This window comes from Cricetulus griseus (genome assembly GCF_003668045.3).
Source record: "Cricetulus griseus strain 17A/GY chromosome 1 unlocalized genomic scaffold, alternate assembly CriGri-PICRH-1.0 chr1_0, whole genome shotgun sequence".
NCBI classification, from domain to species: domain Eukaryota; kingdom Metazoa; phylum Chordata; class Mammalia; order Rodentia; family Cricetidae; genus Cricetulus; species Cricetulus griseus.
Window position 1 is genome coordinate 161,890,892 of NW_023276806.1, and position 22,140 is coordinate 161,913,031.

At 38.4% G+C, this 22,140-nt stretch overlaps 1 protein-coding gene across 3 annotated transcripts in view; it reads left to right on the forward strand.

Annotated features, from left to right (window-relative positions):
• LOC100758601 (early endosome antigen 1) overlaps positions 1-22,140 on the forward strand; it is a 90,915-nt gene that overhangs the window by 3,874 nt on the left and 64,901 nt on the right. For 2 of the 3 annotated variants that reach the window (XM_035450476.1, XM_035450477.1), the window contains exons 1-2: positions 15,172-15,192; positions 15,311-15,403. In XM_035450476.1, the coding sequence (XP_035306367.1) occupies positions 15,178-15,192; positions 15,311-15,403 (108 nt within the window). In that variant the 5' untranslated portion in view covers positions 15,172-15,177. Of the gene's footprint in view, positions 1-15,171; positions 15,193-15,310; positions 15,404-22,140 lie in introns of those variants that run through there. The other variant, XM_027394125.2, reaches the window with a different exon arrangement.

Consider the following 22,140-nt stretch of genomic DNA (forward strand, 5'->3'; position numbering starts at 1 on the left):
TTGGGCTGGAGGGATAGCTCAGCCGTTAAAGGCTAGGCTCACAACCAAAAAAAAAAAAAAAAACAAAAAAAACAAAAAAAACAAAACAACAACAAAAACAAAACAAAACAAAACAAAAACCAAACCAAACCAAACCAAAAACAAAAACCAAAACCAAAAAAACCCCAACTTATTTGTAAGATAAGCAATTGCTCTTAACTACTGAGCCATCACTCCAGTTCCTACAGCCAGATTTACAGTTTCCCAGTCTGTTCCCTTTCCTGGAACTTTGTTTCTTCCCCTTCCTTACTGCTCATTTGGTGTGGTTAGCACTGTGTAAGATGCAGAATAAATGTAGACCCAATTTCTGTTTCAGGAACCGTCTATGTGAAATGCTAAAGTAAATGATAGAGTCATTAAAGGCTCTATTGTGGTAGTACAGAGGAAAGGTCACCTTGGAAAATATTGTCATTAGAGGGGGTCTTGAAGAATGCTCTTCAGGAGGGAAAGTTTTATGGCAGGAGAGCAGTTATGATGTAAGCAAAGATTTAGAAAGGGTGAAGATTCATTCCCCTCTTATTGGTATTTCTTTCTTGGAACACAGTAACAATAAGTTGCAGTACTTGTAACACTAGCTATGTGCTAGATACTCAAGACAGCAGTGAATAGGCATAGTCTTTATCTGTAAGTTCCTTAAAACCACGTGTCTTAGAGATAGAGGTGTACTCACAGCAGAAAGGTTCTGAGAGCAAGTTGTAAAGTGTAAAGTACTAGGTTGAATGGGTCAGCTCTGTTCGATGCAATCATGATCATTTGTGACCCAAGATTGGTAGTAGTCATGTGAGCTGAAAGTATTTATTTAAGCTAGTATATTTGAACTATTTCTATGCATGAACCATATAAACTTATGAAGATTTTGCATTTTTCATTCTTAAGTCTTTGGAATGTTGTGTACACTTAGGTCTAATGGCATATCTTAACTTGAGCAAACCACATTTCAGCCATTTTGAACAGAACAAGTAGTTGGATGTCTGCATACTACATTAACTTCTTATTTGAAATTGATTTTGAACTTAGAAAAAGTTGGGAGAATAAAGTAATGAAAAGAGTGCGCTTATATTCTTTACCCACGTGGTGGTTTGAATGAGAATGGCCCCATAGGTTAATATTTTTGAATGTTTGGTTCCCAGTTGATGGAGTGTTTGGGAAGGACTGGGAGGTGTGGCCTTTGGAGGAGGTGTGCCACTGGGGGTGGACTTTGAGGTTTCAGAGCCAACACCAGGTCCAGTCTCTCTGTTCTTTGTCTCCAACTTGCTGATCAGATGTGCCTACCCACCTGCTGCTGTGCCCCACCATGAGAGTCATGGACTCACTTTCTGAAATTGTAAGCAGGCCCCAAATTAAATATTTTTTTTAATAAGTTGCCTTGGTTGTGTTGTCTCTTCACAGCAATGGAACAGTAACTAAGACAACCCGTATCTGAGTATTGTTAGTATTTTACCTGATTTGCTTTAACCTTTGCTTACTTCTCTTACTTTTTCTTTCCTCTCCATTTTTCACTTACTATTTTTTGGGGGGGGTCAGTTGAGGGTCGTTCTTGCTTTATTGATTCTGAAAACTTCAAAGAAGAAAATAAATATTTCTCAATATTGATCCTCCTACTCTTGTTACTGGAACTGGAGTAAGATTTTATATTTTAAGCGATTAAAATTATTTGTCACATTATATTGATCTCTTTTATTTGGCTTTTACACTATTTATTTAGTGTTCCTTATGTAGAGGCCAGAGGACCACTTGTAGGAATTGGTTCTCCCCTTGCACCTGTGTGGGTCCCAGCGTTTGAACTCAGGTCATTAGGGTTGGTGGCAAGTACTTATTGAACCATCTTTTCTGGCTCTTCTTTGATATCTTTTAATCTGGGATATTTCCACAGTGTTTACTTGTATTTATAACATGTTTTAAAAACACATTTCCCCCTTAGTTGTTTTGTGTTGCTGTAACAAAATAATTTATAAAGACAAATTTACTGAAAGAGATCCTTGAAGTTCTATAGACTGGGATTCCAGGATTGAGGCACTCAGCATCTGGTGAGAACTTTATGTCTGTGCTATCCGGTGTAGATGTGGAAAAGAAAGAGAATGGAAGAGTGAAGGAGTGAGAGGGGGAACCTACACTTTCTAACAATTCATTCTCTTGCAGTAATGAGATCTATTCTATTCATGAAGACAGCTCTCATGACCTATTGGCCTCACCTTCAAGTATTGTACTGGGGATGAAGCTTTTATGTGACCTTTGGGGAATACATTTAAGCCACAGTACCTTCCTGTATGATTTTCTTTTTTAAAAATAATTTATTTAACTTTTTTGTATGCACATGAAGATATCGGATCCTCTGGAACTAGAGTTACACATAGCTGTGAGCTGCCATGTGGGTGCTGGGAATTGAACTCAGGTTCTCTGGGGGAACAGCTAGTGGTCTTAACTGCTAAGCCATCTCTCCAGCCCCAGTAGTTTTTCTTTTCTTTCTCCTCTTTTTAAACTGGAATGTTTTCATGTCGCATTTAATGTTTGCTTGTACTTAGATTAAAATTTTGCTTCTTGGCAAGGATACTGTTATGCTAAGGAATGTTATGTCCTCAGGTTATCACATTTGAAAGTTCATAATGTCCCTTTGACATTCATAGGTAATACTATTTTTTTTTCTACAAAAGTATTTGTTTATTTGCTGTTAAGGATCTAACCTGGGGCAAGTGTTCTACTGAGCTACATCTCAGTAAGTGTTGCTTAGTTCTTCCACTGTACAACACTAATTATCATTATTTTTCTTCTTTTGCAACCAATAAGTAGTTTGGGGGATACCTTAAGACTTGGAGTGTATTCTCCCCCTAATCAAAAAATTCCCTCTAGACTTAGCATGTATTGTTGGTTCTTGCATAATCTAGTCAAGTATGATGACTACAAAATAATGATTTGTCCTCTCCAGCTTTTTCCCACACTCATCACTCTCCTTTCTGCCTCCCTTTCCTTTCCTTCCTCTATCTCCATCCTTCCTCCTCCTTTCTTTTGGATAGGAAGTGCTGCACTTAATACTGTAGCAATTGACATGTCATCAGTGTACTAGCTACTTGGATGCTTGTTCTGCTCTAGATTTGAGCATTTGGGTTTCCTAATGGTTGTTCCTGTGCACCCATAGCTCGTTTTTGAGTGCTTTGACTTTGTGGCTTAAAAAATAGTGCATGTTTCCACTGTACCGAGCACTGAAACCAATGCCTTCTCTGATGACACTGGCTTCTTTTTAATGGGGAATTTTCTTTGAGTTCAAGATCTTGCGTTTCTTTGCTTGTTCCTTGCAGCATACAACTGAAACCCTCAGTTTTATTCTGTAAGAAGAGGAAGTCAATGTTCTATTAAATGGAAAAATGTATTTGGGATATAGTAGGAAATTATAGGCAGTGAGAGGATTCTTTTAGGAACATGGATTTGCCAATGTTGTGTACACATTAAAGTTATAGGAAAACAGAAGCAGAAAAGGACAGGAGAGATTGCTTCATTTTAGGCAATAAGTAGTTATCATTGCTTTAGGGTGATCACTGTGTGAAGAGAAGTGAGGTGATGAATTGGGGAGGCCTTCATTCAAGCGAAGCTGTTTCCTGTATATCTACTGTAGGCCTACCTTGTGTGCCAGACACAGTGACTAGAACAGATACAAACCCTTGTGGGATTTGTTTTTCAGTGGAAGAGAGGATTGCCTGAAGAGTCACTTGGATAAGTACAAGGAGGGAATCCATGGGGAGCCACAGGAGTACACATTTGGGAGAACCATATTTAAAGTGATATGCCAGGAGGAGTTTCTCAGATCAGCTGGGGGCTTAAGTCTGATGAAGTAATTACTAATTTATTGAAGTGAATTTTTGAAAAGCAGTAACTATGGTGTTCTCTCTCTCCCTCCCTCTCTCTCTCTCTCTCTCTCTCTCTCTCTCTCTCTCTCTGTATGTGTGTAGTTTTTGATATGTGTACCATTCGATTCTTTTTCTTTTTTCTTTTTTGCTTTGAGAGAGTGTCTTGGTCTGTGGCTCAGGCTGGTCTTGGGCTCTTGATCCTTCCTTATGTGTTCTTCCTCCTCTTCCTCTGTATATTTAGAATACAGAAGATATAAGATCCAGGGCTCCAACAAAGTTTTCTGTTTGGTCTGTTTGAGTTAAAGGTGCAGTGTGATTCACTGTTGAGAATGTGAAGTCTGAGCCAGGACTTGGGTCCAGTCTATACAACATAGACAGTATCTCAAGAAAAAGAAAAAGGTATTTGTTGGGTAGTGGGTAGGGGGTAATATGAACTCTGCTGTCAGCCTACCTGGGTTGGTATCTCCACCCTACAGCTAAGCATGGTTTTGGGCAGGTTAACTTGATTTTTCTGGAGCTCTTTGTAAATATTAAATATTGATAATAAAATACCTGTTTTGTTGTTATAATTATACATTGCAAATTTCTTAGGGAACACTTAAATTGTTCTGTCCTGTGGTTTGGATGTGCTTTGTCCCTACCCAAACTGATTTTGAAATTTGATTCTTACTGTGTTGGTGTTAGGAGGTGGGGCTTTGGGGAGGTGATTGGGTCACAGGAATACTGCCATCAGGAATAGATTAATGGCTTTCTCAAGAGGCTGGGTTAGGCTACACTTGCAGGCCCAGGCAGAAAGACCAAGTTTCAGGTCATTGTGGGCTACATATTGAGTTAGAGGATAGCCCTATGTTATATAGTAAGAGCCTATATCAGAAACAAAAACAAAACACAGGAGAATGGAATTGGTTTGCTCAGAGTGAGCCTGGAGCTTTCCTGGGTGTAGTGTTCTCATGTGGCCTTTGCTGCAGGAAGGTGGGCACCTCCTGCTGTTCTGCTATACTTGGGCAGCAAGGGTGCTGACATTTTGTTCTTAGACTCCCAGAATCTCAGGACAGATGCCAACCTTACTCTTTAAAAAAGTAAGTGTGTGTGTGTGTGTGTGTGTGTGTGTGTGTGTGTGTGTGTGTGTGTGTGTGTGTGTAGACTCAAGCACCATAACACACATGTGGAGGCCAGAGAACACCTTTTGGGAGTAGATGCTATTTCTACACATGGGTTCCAGGATGGAACTCAAGTTATCAGGCTTGATAGCAGGCACCCTTAATCTAGCCTCTGAGACATCTGTCTGCAACCTCAAACCCCTTTAAAACCATTTTTCCTTTTGTTTTGTATCATCCTCAACTATATTAGCAAAACATAGACTAAGGCATTATCTTTTTCTTTTTTTCTCCTCTTTCTATCTTCCTTCCTTCCTTCCTTTCTTTCTTTCTTTCTTTCTTTCTTTCTTTCTTTCTTTCTTTCTTTCTTTTTCTTTTTTGGTGAACCCTTAGACCACTGGCATTTCTGTAACATTCTGTTAAACTTTGACTCTTTGCTCTTACAACTATGCCAACGCCTACTGATAAAACCCGAGATGAAGAAATTGATTTTTAATGGAGGAGACAGACCGTTTAATAGTAAAGCAGTGTGTGCAAAGTGAGGCTCCTCAGAGGAAGAGTTTGGAAGCTCGGAAGACAAAGTAGTAATGTGTGCAGGGTTTAGGGTGGGACAGGGAAAGGAGCGGAGGTTGTTGAGGCTTCCCTGAGACAGAATTGAATGGCTTACAAAAGGGAGAAAAGAGCATTTTGGAGACAGAAGCAAGTGTTTTCAAGAGCCTCACAGACTAGAAGGACTGCATTTCTGCATGCAGAGGGAAGTAGTTACAGCAGTTTAGTGTGGGAACATGAGGGAAGGTTTTTGATCTTATACTGGGCAGTAAGGAACCACAACAAGGAAACTTTCCAAGATGTTTTTCCTAGCTAGTTTTATTAAAAGCAAATCATTCTCCTATTTAAACGTGTTAAGTGACAATTCAGCACCTAGGTTAGTCTTTTGTCAGGGTGGCAAAATGCCTAAGAAAATCAGTATCAAGAAGGAAAGATTTATTTTAGCCCACAGTTTCAGAGGCTTAGGTCTTGACAATTGGCCCCATCACTGTGCAACATGTCAGAAATGGCTTGTGGAACAGAGCTGCTTGCGTCATAGTGCACACTCAGGTCACTATGCAGAGAGAAAGAAAGACAGAGAGAGCATCAGAGACAGAAAAAGCTAGGGGTAAAAGTCACCTATCAGAGCATATCCCCAGCAAACATATTTCAGCTGTGAGTTAATCCATTTGTGAAGTTAGTGACTTGATTTAATTACCTCTAAATACCATCAGCTGGGGACAAAAGTGTCAGCACACCAGTGTTTTTACAAGATATTTCATATCCAGATTTATAGCATGTCCACAGAAATGTCTACTTTTAATCTTGTACACAGGACCTTACTGTTCTGGTCCCTTCCTATCACTTTTGACCTTCTGTCTGCTTACCTCTGTACATATACAGACCTGACCATTTCTCACTAATCATGTTTCTCACAACTTACATGTCTTCTCAGATACTCTTTTTTTTTTTCAATTAAGTAATGCAGGTGTTATTTACTTTTTGTTTTATTCTCTCAAAGCATCTCATAGTACTTAACTATTACAATAGTAATAATTTAATTCTGGGGTTGATTCTCATTATGGTAAGTTCGTATAAAAGCTCAGACTTTCTGATAGCTAGTTGATGTGTCTGTAAACTTGAACACTATCTACCTACAGTGTTGTATAGTACTAGACGAAATAATGTTCATGAAGCACTCACCATACTATCTGACATTTTGACAAATATCATATGATCTTAATTATATTACGTACCCTTAGCATCTACATTTCTCCTTTCCCTTTCCTTCGTCTTTTTTCTCCCCCACTTCCTTCTATCTTTCTTCCTTCTTTCCTGTATGGTTGTAGAGCTGAGACTGGCTTTCCTTTTGAGGCCTTTCTACCTCGTCTGCTTAACTGCTGGACTACAGTTAACTCCCAGTATTACTGTACTGCTTTTGTAATTTATTTATCTCCTCTCTCCCCTCCTAAATTTTGGAGATTTTTCTTTTTTAGTTCGATCTAGCAGAGTGCTTGATGCTTAGTGGTTCAGTAATGTAATGTGAATATTCATTGGTTATGTAGAGAGGATTAAGGGAAGGACCAGCTAGAAAGTTATACTATTTCCTAAAATGGGAATCATTTGGGATTCTTATGGAAATTCCTTCTGTTCCCTCTTTCCTTTCATTTCCTTCCCTCTTCCCTCCCTTCCCCCCTTCCTGATTTTGTCATTCTAGGATCAAATTCCAGACTTTGTTCATGGTAAGCAAGTACACTTGACAAAAGATTCTAGAGCAAGCATCTTCATTGAATAAGGACTTACAGACTTCTGATTGTTAAGTCTAGTGAATAGACAGCTTAAATTCAGGGAGTGGCTTTGGGGATAGAGAAAGACTGACTTTTCAAGAAAATTAAGCAGTAGGATTGATGGTGCTTTTAATATTGTATTTATTATTACTTTAATTATATGTACAGAGGGAGCATTGGACTGCCCCTGTAACTGCTGTTGTGAGCAGCCTACATGAGTGCTGGGACTCAGGTCCTCTGTAAGAGCAGTATAAGCTTTAACCACTGACCCAGCTCTCCAGCTCTTGAGTAGCTGAGATGATGCTTGACTATGCACAGGTTAAGGTTAGAAAGTAGGGAGAAAGATTTGAGAGGAGGATGAGTGTAAATTATGGGTCTAGACATACTTGTGGAAAGATGATATGTGGACAGCTAGAAATACATGCCTTGCATTTGGAGACAAGGATTAGACCTATATAAATGTTGAAAATCAACATTTATAAGAGAAGTCACGTTCAATAAGGATGGAGAAATGCTCCTGAGATAATTAAATCATACTCAGGTCACTTTCAAGAGGATGTTAAAGAGAGATGACAAATGAGTAAGAAAACAGAAATAAGCACACTTACTAATCCTCTAAGTAGGGAAGAAAAGAAGTAGAGAGTAATGAAGAATTAAATTCATTATAGTTATTTGCCATCTTTATATAGCATGTTCTAGCACCTTATTTAATAATTATAAAAAAGTTTGTTTTGTGAATCCATTACAATGAAATGGTTTATTTCAAAGAACTTTAGAAATATTTTATTTATTTGTGTGCATGTTCACATGTGTATGTATTTGTCTGTGTGAATGTATATAGTTGTGATCCAGAAGAGGATGCTGGAGCTCTTGGAGCTGGAGTTACAACTGTTTGTGAGTGGCTTAGCATGGGTGCTGGGATCTGAACTCTGGTCTTTATGATTAAGCAGTTAGTGCTCTTAATTGCTGAGGCATTTCTTTAGCCTTTTTGTTTTGTTTTTAAAATTTTAAAAATTTATTTATTTATTTATTTAGAGAGGGAGGGGGAGAAGAGAGAGAGAGCCAGCACATGTGGTATGCATATGGAGATGAGAGGAGAACTTGGAGACATTTATCTCCCTCTGCCATTTGGGGTCTGGGGATCAAAGTCAGGCCAGCAGGCTTGGGAGCAAGTGGGTTTATACACTGAGCCATACTTATGGCCCACCTTGTTGTTTTAAAAGATTGTTAAGTATGGTGGTAAGTATTGTCAACTGAACACCTAGGAGGCAAGCCTTCCAGCTCAGCTTTGAGGAATTGTTTGGACTAAGGTTAGCCTTTGAGAATGTCTGAAAATTGTCTTGATTCAATTAATTGATGTGGAACACCCCATCCTAATGACTGGACTGTGGGTGGGTCCAGTCATTGGGAAGGGGCTTCCAGGCTGTATAAAATAAAGAACGGACATGGAGCTCTCTAGCATGCATGAATTCATGAGCCATGCCAGTGAAGCAGTTCAGCAAAAATCACATACTTTCCTCATCTCAGTTTTTAATATCAGACCATGGTTAAGTTTTACATCAGTATGCAAGCATATACATTTTCCAGGGTCTCAGTGGTATTTTGAGCTTTCATAGGTAAATGATATTATAAAATAGTTTAAAGATTCACAGCTTTATACCACTCTATATCAAAATACATTTAAGGGGTAGGTCATATTATTAATTAATTTTTAAAAAACAAAATCTCACTTTGTACCCTAAGGTGGCTCAGAACTCACCATATTGTCTGGGGTAGCTTCAAATGCCCAGCAGTTTTCCTGGCTCAGATTCTGAGTGCTGGGATTACATTTGTGAGCCCTCACACTGGTTGCTAAAATTACTGTAAATAATAAAACTATTTATTATAAGAATACATGATAGGAATCGATGAAATTTGAAAAGTTCAAAAAACTTCAAGTAGCATAGGGGTGTGATACAGACGACATTTAATATTTACAAAGTAAACTTTGAAGCCAAGTGGAATCTCAGCCCTTCTTATTAATACGTTTGTGATCTTTATTTTCTTGGGGGAGTCAGTAGATACTTTGATTCCACCATATGAGTTTCAGGGATTGGACTCAGGTCAACAAGCTTGGCAGCAAGCATCTTTATCAACAGAGTCATCTCCGTTCCAATATTTGTGATCTTAACAGTTGAGTTAGCACCTCTGACCTTACATTTCCCTTGACTAAATGAGAGCTACCCTTTGTCTTTACTCAGCATTGGGAGAATTCAGTGCTATACAAGTAGTTGGGATTGTGATTGTTATAAACTTGGTATATTAGCTGTTATTATTGTTAGTTTAACACAAAATACTCCCCCCAGTCAGCTACCCCTGACATTTATTTAGTGTAAAACTCAGTTTCCCGGGGCTGGAGAGATGGCTCAGAGGTTAAAAGCAGTGGTTGCTCTCCCAGAGGTCCTGAGTTCAATTCCCAGCAACCACATGGTGGCCCACAACCATCTGTAATGAGATCTGGTGCCCTCTTCTGGTGTGCAGATATACATGGAAGCAGAATGTTGTATGCATAATAAATAAATAAAATCTTTAAAAAAAAACCAAAAAACCCCTCAGTTTCCCATGTAACTAACTTTTGAAAATACAAATCATATAGAGGAAGTTGATACACTATGAATGTAATAAGGATCTTGCTTCAAAGTTACTTAATCTTTCAGTGTCAGTACTTTCACTATTAGCTGAACTGTTTTATTTTAATAATGATATTATGTTATATTGTATAGATCATTAGTTCTCAACCTTGTTAATGTTATGACCCTTTAATACAGTTCCTGATGTTGTGGTGACACCCAACCATAAAGCTAATTTTGTTGCTACTTTACAACTGTAATTCTGTTACTGTTATCATCATAATGAAAACATCTGTGTTTTCTGATGGTCTTAGGTGACCCCTGTGAAAGGGTTATTGGATCCCCAAAGGGCTTGTGATCCCACAGGTTGAGAACTACTGGTATAGATTGAAGAACACTTAATTCATTGCCAGTTAACTGGTTATAAATAACATGCTTGTTCATATATGAGTTTGTAGTTATGTAACTGAATAGCAGGACTCAAAGTATGTTTTATTTGTATTTGGTTATACTCTCACTAGAGAATTGATTTCTAGCATCTCACAAACAGTAAATACAGCTTGATTTTACATAAATATGCCCAAAATGAGATGGTTAGTTGTCATTTAGACTTCCAGTTTTTTATTTAACTTATAAATTAAAATCAAATTGTAGAAACCATTTTTGGAGTAGGTCATTAATCTCCTTTTTACGTGTGTGTGTGTGTGTGTGTGTGTGTGTGTGTGTGTGTGTGTGTGTGTGTATGTACATGGATGTGTGCCGTGTTGTGCATGTGCAGGTCAGAGGACAACTTGTAGGAGTTGTTTCTTTTCTTTCATACCATCATGGGAGCCCCAAGTATTGGCCTCAGGTTGTTAGGTTTAATGTCAAGTGCCTTTACTCTCTGAGCCATCTTGCTGCTTCCTTTAGTCGTTTATTAATATATGAAAGCAGGTCTTGGAGCCTGGAAGCCGCTGCAAGGATGGATTCCCTTCTGCAGCCTAGGGAGTGCAGGCACTTGGAGGCTGAAGTAGTACTGGGGCCTCTGCCCCTAGCCTAGCCAACAGAGAAAGCTCCCTAAGCAAGGCAGAGCCTTAGGCTCAGGGATTCTCCAACAAGTCTACCCCTGGCCAGTCTTTAAGGCAGTCTTCTTGCTCTTATGAGCAGGCCTAGTGGGAATTGGACTCTGCTTCTTCTGAAGAGGGGAGGACCATCTAGAGTGGAGCTCCTGGCTGCAGTAGAGAGCTTGCTCTCTCTCTCCCTTCTTTTCCTCTATTGGCCCCTGTAGCAGCAGTCCTGACTCTTTCGCTCTGGAAGGTCCAAGTTTATGGCATTACCAGGGCTCCAGCCAGGCTTTGTTGGTTTGAGTGTAGTTATACAAATGTGAAAAAGTAGGACCCAGCAGGGAAGAGTTGTCACACCTGATAGGGAGGGAAAGCACCCTGAGCTGGCCCAGAGTTGCTGCAAATGGAGTCATGTTCTGTGAGTTTTGTCTCTGCAGAGATAGAGAAATCTGTAACTTGTTAGAAAATTTTAGACTGTTCTTGGTTGCTACAGTAATTTTTGCAGGCTGCCTATTGCTTCCCTCAACTAGAGGATTTGTGTGTGTGTGTGTGTGTGTGTGTGTATGCTTTTTAAGTGGCTGCTACTGCAATAACATGTATCAGCACTCTGCTTTCTCTATCTTCTTTGCCCTCAGAACTTAAAGCTGCTAGTTATCAGAAAGCACACACACACACACACACACACACACACACACACACACACACACACACTGTCCTCTCTCCTCTCCTCTCTCTCTCTCAGCCAACTTGATCATGATGGATGATCTTTTTGATGTGTCCATGGATTCATTTTGCACGTAATTTCAAATCTATGTTCATAAGGGAAATTGGTCTGTAATTCTCTTTCTTTGTTGTGTCTTTATGTAGTCTCAGTGTCAAGGTAACTGTGGTATCATAAAATGAACTAGGAAATGTGCCTTCTGTTTCAATTTTGCTGGCTGGCCTGTATATACACACCAAAGTGGCCTTGAATCCAGAGAGATCTGTCTGCCTCTGCCTTCAGAGTGTTGGGATTAGAGGCACATCCAACCCCATATCCAACCTTCTAATTAGTTGTGTGGTGGAATGATGGAGAAGTAGAAGTAGAAAATTATTGCTGAAAGTTGTATTTTCTAAGAGATCCTCTTGTTACTGAAGTCTTGCTACAGGATGAGCTGAGAAGCGGATTTAGGGGTGGTTTGCATGGGGCAGTCAATTCTGTTCTCATTGCAGGTGGGCCAGATGAGGCATGTCTGATCCTTATCACCTAGTCATGAGATAAGTTTCAGTTTTGCAGATTTTAGGAACAAAGATCTTGTTTCCTCTGGCTGTTCCTGTCACTGGTTAGTGTGCCCACTATGCAGTTACATATTATACAAGGGGTAGGCTGAATGGAGAGTTGCCCTGAGGCTCTCCTGCTGATTGCCAAACTAATGAAAACACCCATAGTTCTCTACTTCAGTTGTCAGAGTTGCTAACCAAAGCTTCTAATTTGAAACTTTGTGCTATACCGTCTAACCTCATGATGAATAGGGGCTAGAGGTTTAGTTAATAACTAATGACAGTGATTTAATCAATCATGCTTAAATAATGAAACTTCCATAAAAATCTTAAATTTGGAAGTTTGGAGAGTGTCTGAGTTATTGAACACTTCCATTACTTGGTAAGGAGTCATATTCCAAATTCCACTGGGACAAGAGCTTCTTTGCTCAGGATCCACCCAGATCTTACCTTAAACCCTTCTTCATTTGCTGTTCATTTGTATCCTTTATAGTAAAATGTTTCTCTGGGCCCTTTGAGCCCTTACAACAAGTTACTGAACCAGACGGTTGTGGGAACCCTTGACTTGACAATGGACAGCAGTTTGGATAACTTAGGTATCTCAGGGACAAAGACTAGGTAGGAATCACCAATTTCCTTCTCCAAACATGTCACTGAATATTGGAGCCTGTCATCAGATACTCATGACATAGAGGATAAATTTCATCAATGGGAGAATGACCATCTGAAGAGAGGCTTGGGATCATTGTTAGAGCCATTTGGAAAATCACCCAACAGTCATGAAGCTGAGATTTCACAAGACAAAAAACTTATCCCATCCCCCTACAAACATGGGCATCTCAGTACAGGTCATAAGGACAAAAAGAAGAAGACAAGCAAGAAAGAGGAACAGGTACAGACCTACTGTGCCTCCTCCCATTATCTCAATTCCTTCACTGTCCCTGCAAAGTGAAGGCTATAGATTCAAAATCTGACCCCACTCCAAGGACAGATCACAAAGCCATCATGATGGAGTGTTAGTGTGGTACACCAGAAATAACAGATTGAGCCCTGTGGGCTTTCAAGAATCTAAAGTGACATCATTGTCATTAGTACCACTCTACTTTGGTGGTTTCCTAAACTGTATTTAGCTGACTTTCTCAGGGTAGTTTCCCAGTAGAAAGGACAACCACAACACTGAGGATAGAAAATGATGCTCGGGTTCTTACATCTGACCTGCTGAGCCATGTAGGCAGAGAGTAAATCAAGTAGATTCAGTGCTTTGTGTGTAATTTTACAGTTTTTTCCCAGTATGTTATTATTTTTTTTTAATTGTTGAATTCTTCTCTGTCAAAGAGACAGCTGTTTTTATTCTGAGAAATACAAGCCTGAAGAGAAAATGAAGCACAGTAACTTGGAACCCTTCAATTCTGTCCTGTAGTAGAATCAGCTCTCTGCCTCCTTCCATGTATGTCTGACTTACCCTGTTTGTCTGTTTATCTGAAGCCGCAGAGTCCTCATTTTGGATATTGTGTCTTGTTACTAATGACTAAATGGGAACTCCTTATGTATAGCTCCTCTCATTTTCTTTTATCTTTGACCAGAGATTAGCTTTTACATATTTCATCTTTAACATTTTCCAGAATTCTGCTTTTCTTCAATCAGTTGCATAGGCCTCAGGGTACAGTAGTAGCTGTTCTTGCTATAGTAATCATTATGTGCATTTTGAAGTATTTCTTTTTAATGTTTTTGTTATATAGATCTTTTATAATTAAAATGCATATACATATTGTATTTATAGGGAAAGAATATATATATAATATATGTATACACACATGCACACACACACAAATACACACATATGCACACGTGCACGTGAGGTGGATCTCAATATGTAACCAAGACTGATGTGTAACTTGCAGTAACCCTGCTGCAGCCTCTTGTCTGCTGTGATTTCAGCTTTTTTATACTTTATAATCCAATTTTAGTGTTTTAACTGGTAAATTCAGGTAAGCAGGAGCTCATTTTAGATTTAGTATTTAGATCAAGTATACTGATCATGTACTGTTCATAAATAAGGAAATAAAAAGGAATGTGGACTATCTGATATATTTTATTTTAAGTATATTTTTGTGTGTTGAAGCAAACTTTTAGTGAATTGTTCTCAGTCTTGGGTGCCTGTACATTTCTGCAGAGATTTCTAACAAAGCAGCAACATTGAACAGAGATTCAGAACCACATAATTCCAATGAAAACATTTTCCTCTGGTTATTAGCCATGAGGCTTTGGCAGGCTTCTTAGCCCCTGTGCCTTCCTTCAGTCTTGGATAAAGTGGGAAGCATGCAATCTCTCTCTCTCTCTCTCTCTCTCTCTCTCTCTCTCTCTCTCTCTCTCTGTGTGTGTGTGTGTGTGTGTGTGTGTGTGTGTGTCTGCAGACAATTATTGAGTTAGTTCTTGTGCTTTGAATCTCTTTTTAGTGTTTTGCTAGATTTCAAATTAATTTACTGTAACATGTAGGTATTAATAAACAATGTTAAGGGAAAAGTACTGCTGGGGCTAAAAAGACATTTAATTTATGAAATGTATTCTTGGTGGTATCATAGCAAGTGTTGGAGACAGACTGATAATGGTAGGTCTGAATGATAGAAGAATGGGTAACTAGATAGATGATTTGGGTAGCATTTTATTCCACTCCTGTACTTAGAATTTATGTAGTAAAGAGAGCAAGAGGAATCAACGTCAGCATTTTAGTTCTGCTTCTGTTTTTTTTTTTTCTGTTTGTTGTTGTACTTTTGGTAGTGGTTCTTAACAGTCATAAGCAAGCATCATAAGCAAGTCACTTAGCAGCTTTAAATATTTTCTCTATAGAGACAAGTTGTTTTACCTGTCTTGGAGATATCATTGTGACTAAATACGTTTTATGAAAGTGGATTGAAGGTTATGAAATATTATATTTAAAAAGAATGAAAATTGAAAATGCATGTAGAAATCCTGATATGCAGAGAATGCAGGTCAGTATTCCAGAAGGGACACTGTTGGTACTGCTGCCTGTTCTGAAGTCATTGTTTATTTTGTTGCACAGCTTATGAATATATTCACATGTATTTTTTTTTTTCCTCTCTGTTTCAGACTCCTGGGAGAGTTGGCTCTCAAGGTTCTGATGTAGATTCAACAGCAACTTCTATAAATACTGTGGATGTTAATAATGAAAGTTCCTCAGAGGTATGAAAATATAGTAGAGAATAGAATTCACTGTTATTTAAGGGAAAATTAGCAAATATTTATGGTAATGTTTGGAAACTTAAATTCGTTTACAGGGAAATTTCTCATAAGTTGTATTATTAAAATGTGAGTTGAGTTATAGTTATACAAGTATATCAACTTTGGTTGTAATATTGAAAAATTGGATATTAAGACTGAAAATTGAAGTATTATTAGTTTGTTTTTTATGTTGTCTGCGGCGTCCACCCTTGACCAGCAAGAAAGACGCCACACCGAGGAATCTTCTTCAACACAGTTTAATCGGGAACCTCTTTGCTTTGTACAGTGTATAATGGCGGCGGCGGCCCCGGGCCGAGGGAGACGGGGCCTGATATAGTCTACATCTACCAATCACCTAACCCTACGTGGCGCGTCAGGATAGGTTGTCTCCAAGCAGAATTAAGAGGATACATGACCTTTACCAAATTTGGAGTTGTTTACCACAGAGAGCGCTAGCCGTCAGGCTGGCGGAGGGCAGAAACCGGCGCCATCTTTTGGGTGCGGTATTCTGCAGCTCCCTACAGTTGTCATCTCAATTTAATGAAGAATATTTTAGTCTTTTTTTTTTCTTTTGAATTTTTGAGACAGGTTTCTCTGTGTAGCTTTGTAGACCAGGCTGGCTTCGAACTCACAGAGTTCTACCTGCCTCTGCCTCCTGAGTTCTGAGAATAAAGGTGTGCACCACCACCACCCAGCATATTTTAGTCTTTTTATAAAAAACTTACACATAATGTGTATGTGTGCATCATCATAAACTGTGTTAATTAGACATTAGATCATGTGTTATATTTTTTGTAGCATTTTATGTTTTCATTTCTAACCTGCTAAATTTTATTGTATCTTTGTTAGCTTATTAAAAACTAGTGAAAATGTGAATAGGCCTAACTTCAGTTACAAATCCTTTTAAATTGATTGCTATTTTTATTTTTAAGACGCAAGTAATAAAAAGAGATAAAGAAAACCTGTGGTTGCCATCATTTAAATGTTAAGGTAAAAGCCTTAAATGTTAAGTTAATCTTCCAAGTCCAGGAACAAAGCAAGGTGCCTGCTGTCCACAGTTCTACTAAATACCACATTAGTGTATATACTGCCTTGCTGTCTTCCCCTTTCTCCTTCACCTTTCCTCTTTGAATGCATCTTGCTTGTGCAGAATGCTTTTTCTACATGTATTGACGTGTTGATAGGAGGTTTTCCTTTGTTCTGTGATAAAGTACATGCATTTAAAATAATATTGCTATACCTTTGTATTCATAAGGTATTTGTAGTCTCACTTGGCAATGTTGTGTTATTACCACTATTTTAATGTATTGTTGGATTTTATTTGTTAATTTTTGAAGATATTTGCATATGTTCATATTGATCCCCCCTCTTTCTTTCTTTCTTTCTTTCTTTCTTTCTTTCTTTCTTTTTTTTTTTTTTTCATGATACAGATCTCACTCTGTGCCCCTGGCTGGCCTGGTACTTGTTATGCAGGCAGTCAAAAACCAAAATAGTTTAAAAATGTACCAGATTAAATAACTTGGTGCTACTGACAGAGTAGGAAAGAAGGTACAGAACATCTTTTGTGTAGCCGTAGTTTTATGTAGTTATCACTGAAGATTTCTCCAGTGTAAAGTGGGTGGGGTGGCATGCCTTAGAACTGAAGAAGGTGAAGGAATGAACTGAGGATGTTTCTGGTGCTAGTGATGTTCTAAACATGTAGGACACATAGGAATTCTTCAAGCCAAGAGCATGTCTGGCATGGTGAAGACCAGCTTTGAGGCTAGTGTAGCTCTAGAATCTAGATTTAGAGCTGATCACAGATTAGCTCAGTGAGGAATCAGGCCTACCTCTTGCAGGCTTTGTAGACATTTGTACACATTTAGTGGTTGAGTCTCTGTGAGGTAGAGAAGCCCCTGGAGAAACTTGAGTAGGGAAATGTTAAGATTAGATACTATGCATGCCATAGAATACTCTATGTAGCTTGCTGTGTTGACAATAAACTTAGTGGTGTGAAGGCTGGGAGCACAGGGCCATCTGTGTCCTGTGTGATCATCCTGGCCTCAGGGTGTGACAGTCGAGGGGATGAGACTATGGGTATGTTTGGAATGTAGATTCAGTAGAATTTTCTGGTTTTGTGAAGTCTAAAATAATTATCTTGGTACTTACTCAAGAAGCCTGTAAGCTTCTTGAGTTTGGAGAGTTTGCCTCTTTCATTGTGTTTTCAGCACCACATCTAATGGCTGGAGCAAAGTAACCATACAACAAATGTGTTTTAATGAATGACTAGATGATAGGGATGGACATTTACCATTAACAGTTATGTAACAGTAGAGGATAACATACTCTAAACCTTTAGTGGCCCAAAGAAAGCAAAACAAACAAGAGTTATCTTTTAAAGAAGTGCTATTCTGTAGTTCTAATAGTTGGGATTTGGATATCTGGAAAATAACTCTTTGATCAGTTAAGAAAAGGTGAATTTGTGTTTCTTGCTTTTACCCTCTGGATAATTTGTTTAAGGGATATAAACAAAGGAATAATGGAATTTGAAGAGATAGCTCAGCTGGTAAAGTACTTGCAAGGAGGAACTGAGTTCCATCACCAGAATATTAAGTAAAATGGTAGTGATGCATGCTTGTAAATCCAGCAGTAGGGAAGTAAGACAGGCAGTCCCAAGAGTATGCTGGAGAGCCAGCAAAGTCTTAGTCTGCATGGTGAGTTCTAGGCTAGTGAGAGACCTTGTCTCCAAGAAAAAAAAAAAAAAAAAAAAAGAGGCAATGATGAGGAATGCCACCTAAGGTTCTCTTCTGATTTCTACATGCACCCTTACACATACACTCGTGTTCATTACATGCACATGCACAGAATAATTGTGGTGGAACTAGGTAATATTTACCAAGTGTTTCCTTTGTACTGGGTAATATGTGTGCTTTACATGTTGTGTTAGCTTTTCATCACCTGAAATTAAACAGGAAAAAAGAGAAATGTCTTAATGTTATGTTGCTGTAAAGAGACACCATGAACAAGGCAACTGTCATGAAGGAAAACATTTCATTGGGTTTTGCCTATAGTTTCAGAGTTTCAGTCCATTATCATTATGGCAGGGAGCTTGGTGGCACACAGGTAGACAGCGGAACAGTTGCTGAGAGCTACATCCTGATCTGTAGGCAGAGAGAGAGACAGAAACTGGCCTGGCATAGGCTTTTTAAACCTCAAAGCCCACCACAAATGATACCTTTCCTTCAAAAGGCCACACCTCTAATTCTAATCCTTCTCAAATAGTGTCACTCCTTGGTAACTAAGCATTCAAATATACTTTCCTATGGGGTCAAATTCTTATTTAAACCAACACAGACTTACTTATCCCAGAGAATCAGAAAGAAGCATAATACAATGGGATTATTGATATGAGAAGATGTGCTCTTTGCTAAGTGGAACACGATGAAGATTAAAAATTACTTTAAGACAATTTCTTTGTTGCGAACATAATATCACATAAGGGCATTGTACAGGCTAGAACTTCTTGATCTAAAATAAGACCTAACTTGCCACTGCTGGGTTTCAGATAACTTTGGGCAAAGGCCATAAACAAACAATTTAAAATGCATAAACCAGAGTATTTGAGCCAAAGCATCTGGGTGCCACACTGAACAACTGAGTCAGAGAAAATGTCTAATGTGATGATGGGAACTAACTTTTAAAGCTCTGCTTCAGATCGACCTGTCACCTTCTGCAGTTACACCTTGAAACCGTCCCTAACCCATAACGAAAAGACCGCTTAATTTCTTCTTGTTTGCATGTTCATGCTTTGTCATATAAAAACAAACTAAAAGTTGTTATTTCACAGGGTTTCATCTGCCCATTGTGTATGAAAAGATGTGTAACTGCTATTGACTTGTCGGAACATTACCAGGAAGTACACACTCAACATGAGACAAGAGGACAGGAACTTCTTAGTGACTCCAGTGTGACTGTGGGTCCTCTATATTTTGTTTTGGCAGCTTGGTTCTGGGTTGCTCAAAATAGCTTTGTTTTCCCTGTCCTGGTGTTGGTCCCCTTTGTGCTGGAAGGGAATTGAACTGCTTTAATCATGCATGCTTAAGAGAAGAATCAATAAGGTAAAGGCTCTTGGATAGTCTGCTTGTCTCTCCTATTGTTTCCAGCTGCCCTTTTGTAATTTGTAAATAAATGTAAACGCTTAATATGTATATGTACATTTTGCCATGAAATTTGAAATTTAAGTGGTATTTTAATATTTGCAGTATTATCTATTATTTATGCTTTATTAGTGAATTATTAAAGCATTTAAGCTAAAATGGTTCTTGCATAGGAAAGGGTTTGTATCTGAACAGCATTTGAACCTGAATCTTAGACTGTTTCCATCTTTGTTTTGCTCTACTGGAGATGTTGAAATGCACTTTATTGCCCATAGTGACATGTAAAATGTTTTTCTACAGTACCAGTTCTCATCCTTCCTAGTGCTGAGACCCTTTAATACAGTTCCTCATGCTGTGGTGACCCCCAACCATAAAATTATTTCATTGCGATTTCCTAACTGTAATTTTGCTACTCTTATGAAACATAATGTAAATATCCAATGGTCTTAGGCAACCCCTGGTGAAAGGGTCATTTGACCCCCAAAGGGGGTTGAGAACTACTGCTCTATAGTGTAGGGCTGGTGTGGGCAAAGTTTTAGGCTGGAAAGAATTTCTCTGATAATCTTGCAAATATGTTTCTTTTTAAAATTTGGTATTAAAAAAAGCAAAAAAAAAGCATAACTTTTTTAGTTCTTTTACAGATCTCATAAGTGAATGAAACTTTATACTATGAAGGCCTATGAAGTATGATTGTTTTTCTATGAAGTGTCCTGTCCTGCAGGACGTCAACCTGGGGCAAGAGAGTCAGGGATAGGGAATGGGGACAAGAGATGCAGAAAGAACGACCACAAGACAGGATTCTGATCAAGTGGCAAACTTTACTTTTCTTAGGCTAGCTTATATAGTCAGGATATGGGGAGGGGCAGAATGGGTTGTTTGCACACCAGGTGTTAGTATAGGCAGGATATTAGGAAGCCACAAAGAGGATGTTTGGCAGGGTAAAGAGTTTATGGGTAAGAGGTCCAGGAAGGGTTGCTTAGGTGACTGAGCCTGTGGGTGGAGGACTAGGTTAAGTTGTTTCTTTTCTTAAGCTGAGGTTCTAAGGAGCTGCTATGTAAAGGTTAACTATGTGACCTGCCAAGCACGGCCTAGGATCTCATGCCAAGCCCTGAGATTTGGCTCCCAACAATGAAGCAGATATATATATATATATATATATATATATATATATATATATATATATATATATCCAACCAAGCAAACTCACTTAACATATTAAGTACTTTAACATAGAGCAGATATTTTAGTTGTAAAGGAGAGAAAAGATAAAGTGGGCACACCAGGAAGTCTTTTTGATAGATGTTACGTGTGAAAAGGACAGAAGATGGTTAATTCAGGTGGAGGCAGTGAGAGAAGAGTTCACAAGAACATTTAGACTGGTGCATGTAGGATGACACAGGCTAACTGATTAAAGTGGGGCAAGCAAAGATGGAGGCTCAGAGGGCTTAGACATGGGTTCAGTATGTTTTTAGTTGTCTAGTAGATGAGTCAGGTTTTCTTCTTTGTATTTAAGTGGAAGTGACAATCTTAGGAACTTGCCATGTAAGAGCTTTCCTTATGACCTAAAGGGACTCTGTTCAACAGGAGTACCTTGACTTTCAAGTTAGGGTTAGTTCCTACCTGCATTGGATCCAAGAAAGGATTGCAGATAACATTCAAGGAATTTATTGCTTTTAATCTTAAACTAGTGTTTGAAAGTTGATGAGAAATTTGGAAAGATGTAGTTGGCTATTTTTAGCACTTTTTGCTTGTGAGTATTTCTGTGCAGTTTGTCTGTCTAGCAAACTTGGTGCCTTGAGTATAGTTAATAGTCTCTTATATTGAGACTTAGTATCAAATTCCATGAGCTAACAGGTACACTTGCTACATTCATGGGAAATTAGTAGAAGCTAATTATATTTTAAAATGGGTATTGTAGCTTTGATAAGCTTTTTATTACCCTCTGTAACATTACTACAGATATCATATTAATGATTTTTACAAATGACTTTGAAATATAAAACAAAGTAAAAAAAAAGTAGGTATAGGAATTAAAGAATCTTGCTGGAATTAGGAGTGGAAGATACTGATTGATTAAATACTTATGCTATTATGACTCATGCAAAGATTTAATAACAATTAAGAAGGTGGGTAAATATATGTACTTTACAAAGATTTAACGGCTTTGTCAAAATTTAAGTTTTACTTACATATTCAAGATCTAATCTCAGGAATGGTTCATGCATTTGGAATATTGCTTGTAAAGTTTTCTCTTAGGAACAAACAAGTTCTTTCTGAGGTACTAACCTAGTACGTAGAAGTTTTAGAGGTACAATGGTAACCTCAATGTCATCATTAGTCTTCTGACACGCATGGGTATCTAGAATCAAAACTCTTGATTAGAGACAATAGTCAAAAATCTATGGTTCACACATGTAATCCCAGCGTTCAAGAAGCTGAGGAAAAAGGATTGCTATGAGTTTAAGGCCAGTCTCATTGACAGTGTAAGAATTTGTCTCAAAAATAGCACAAAGCAACAAAAAAACTAAAGTTGTACAGGGTAAATAATATATAGGGATGCAG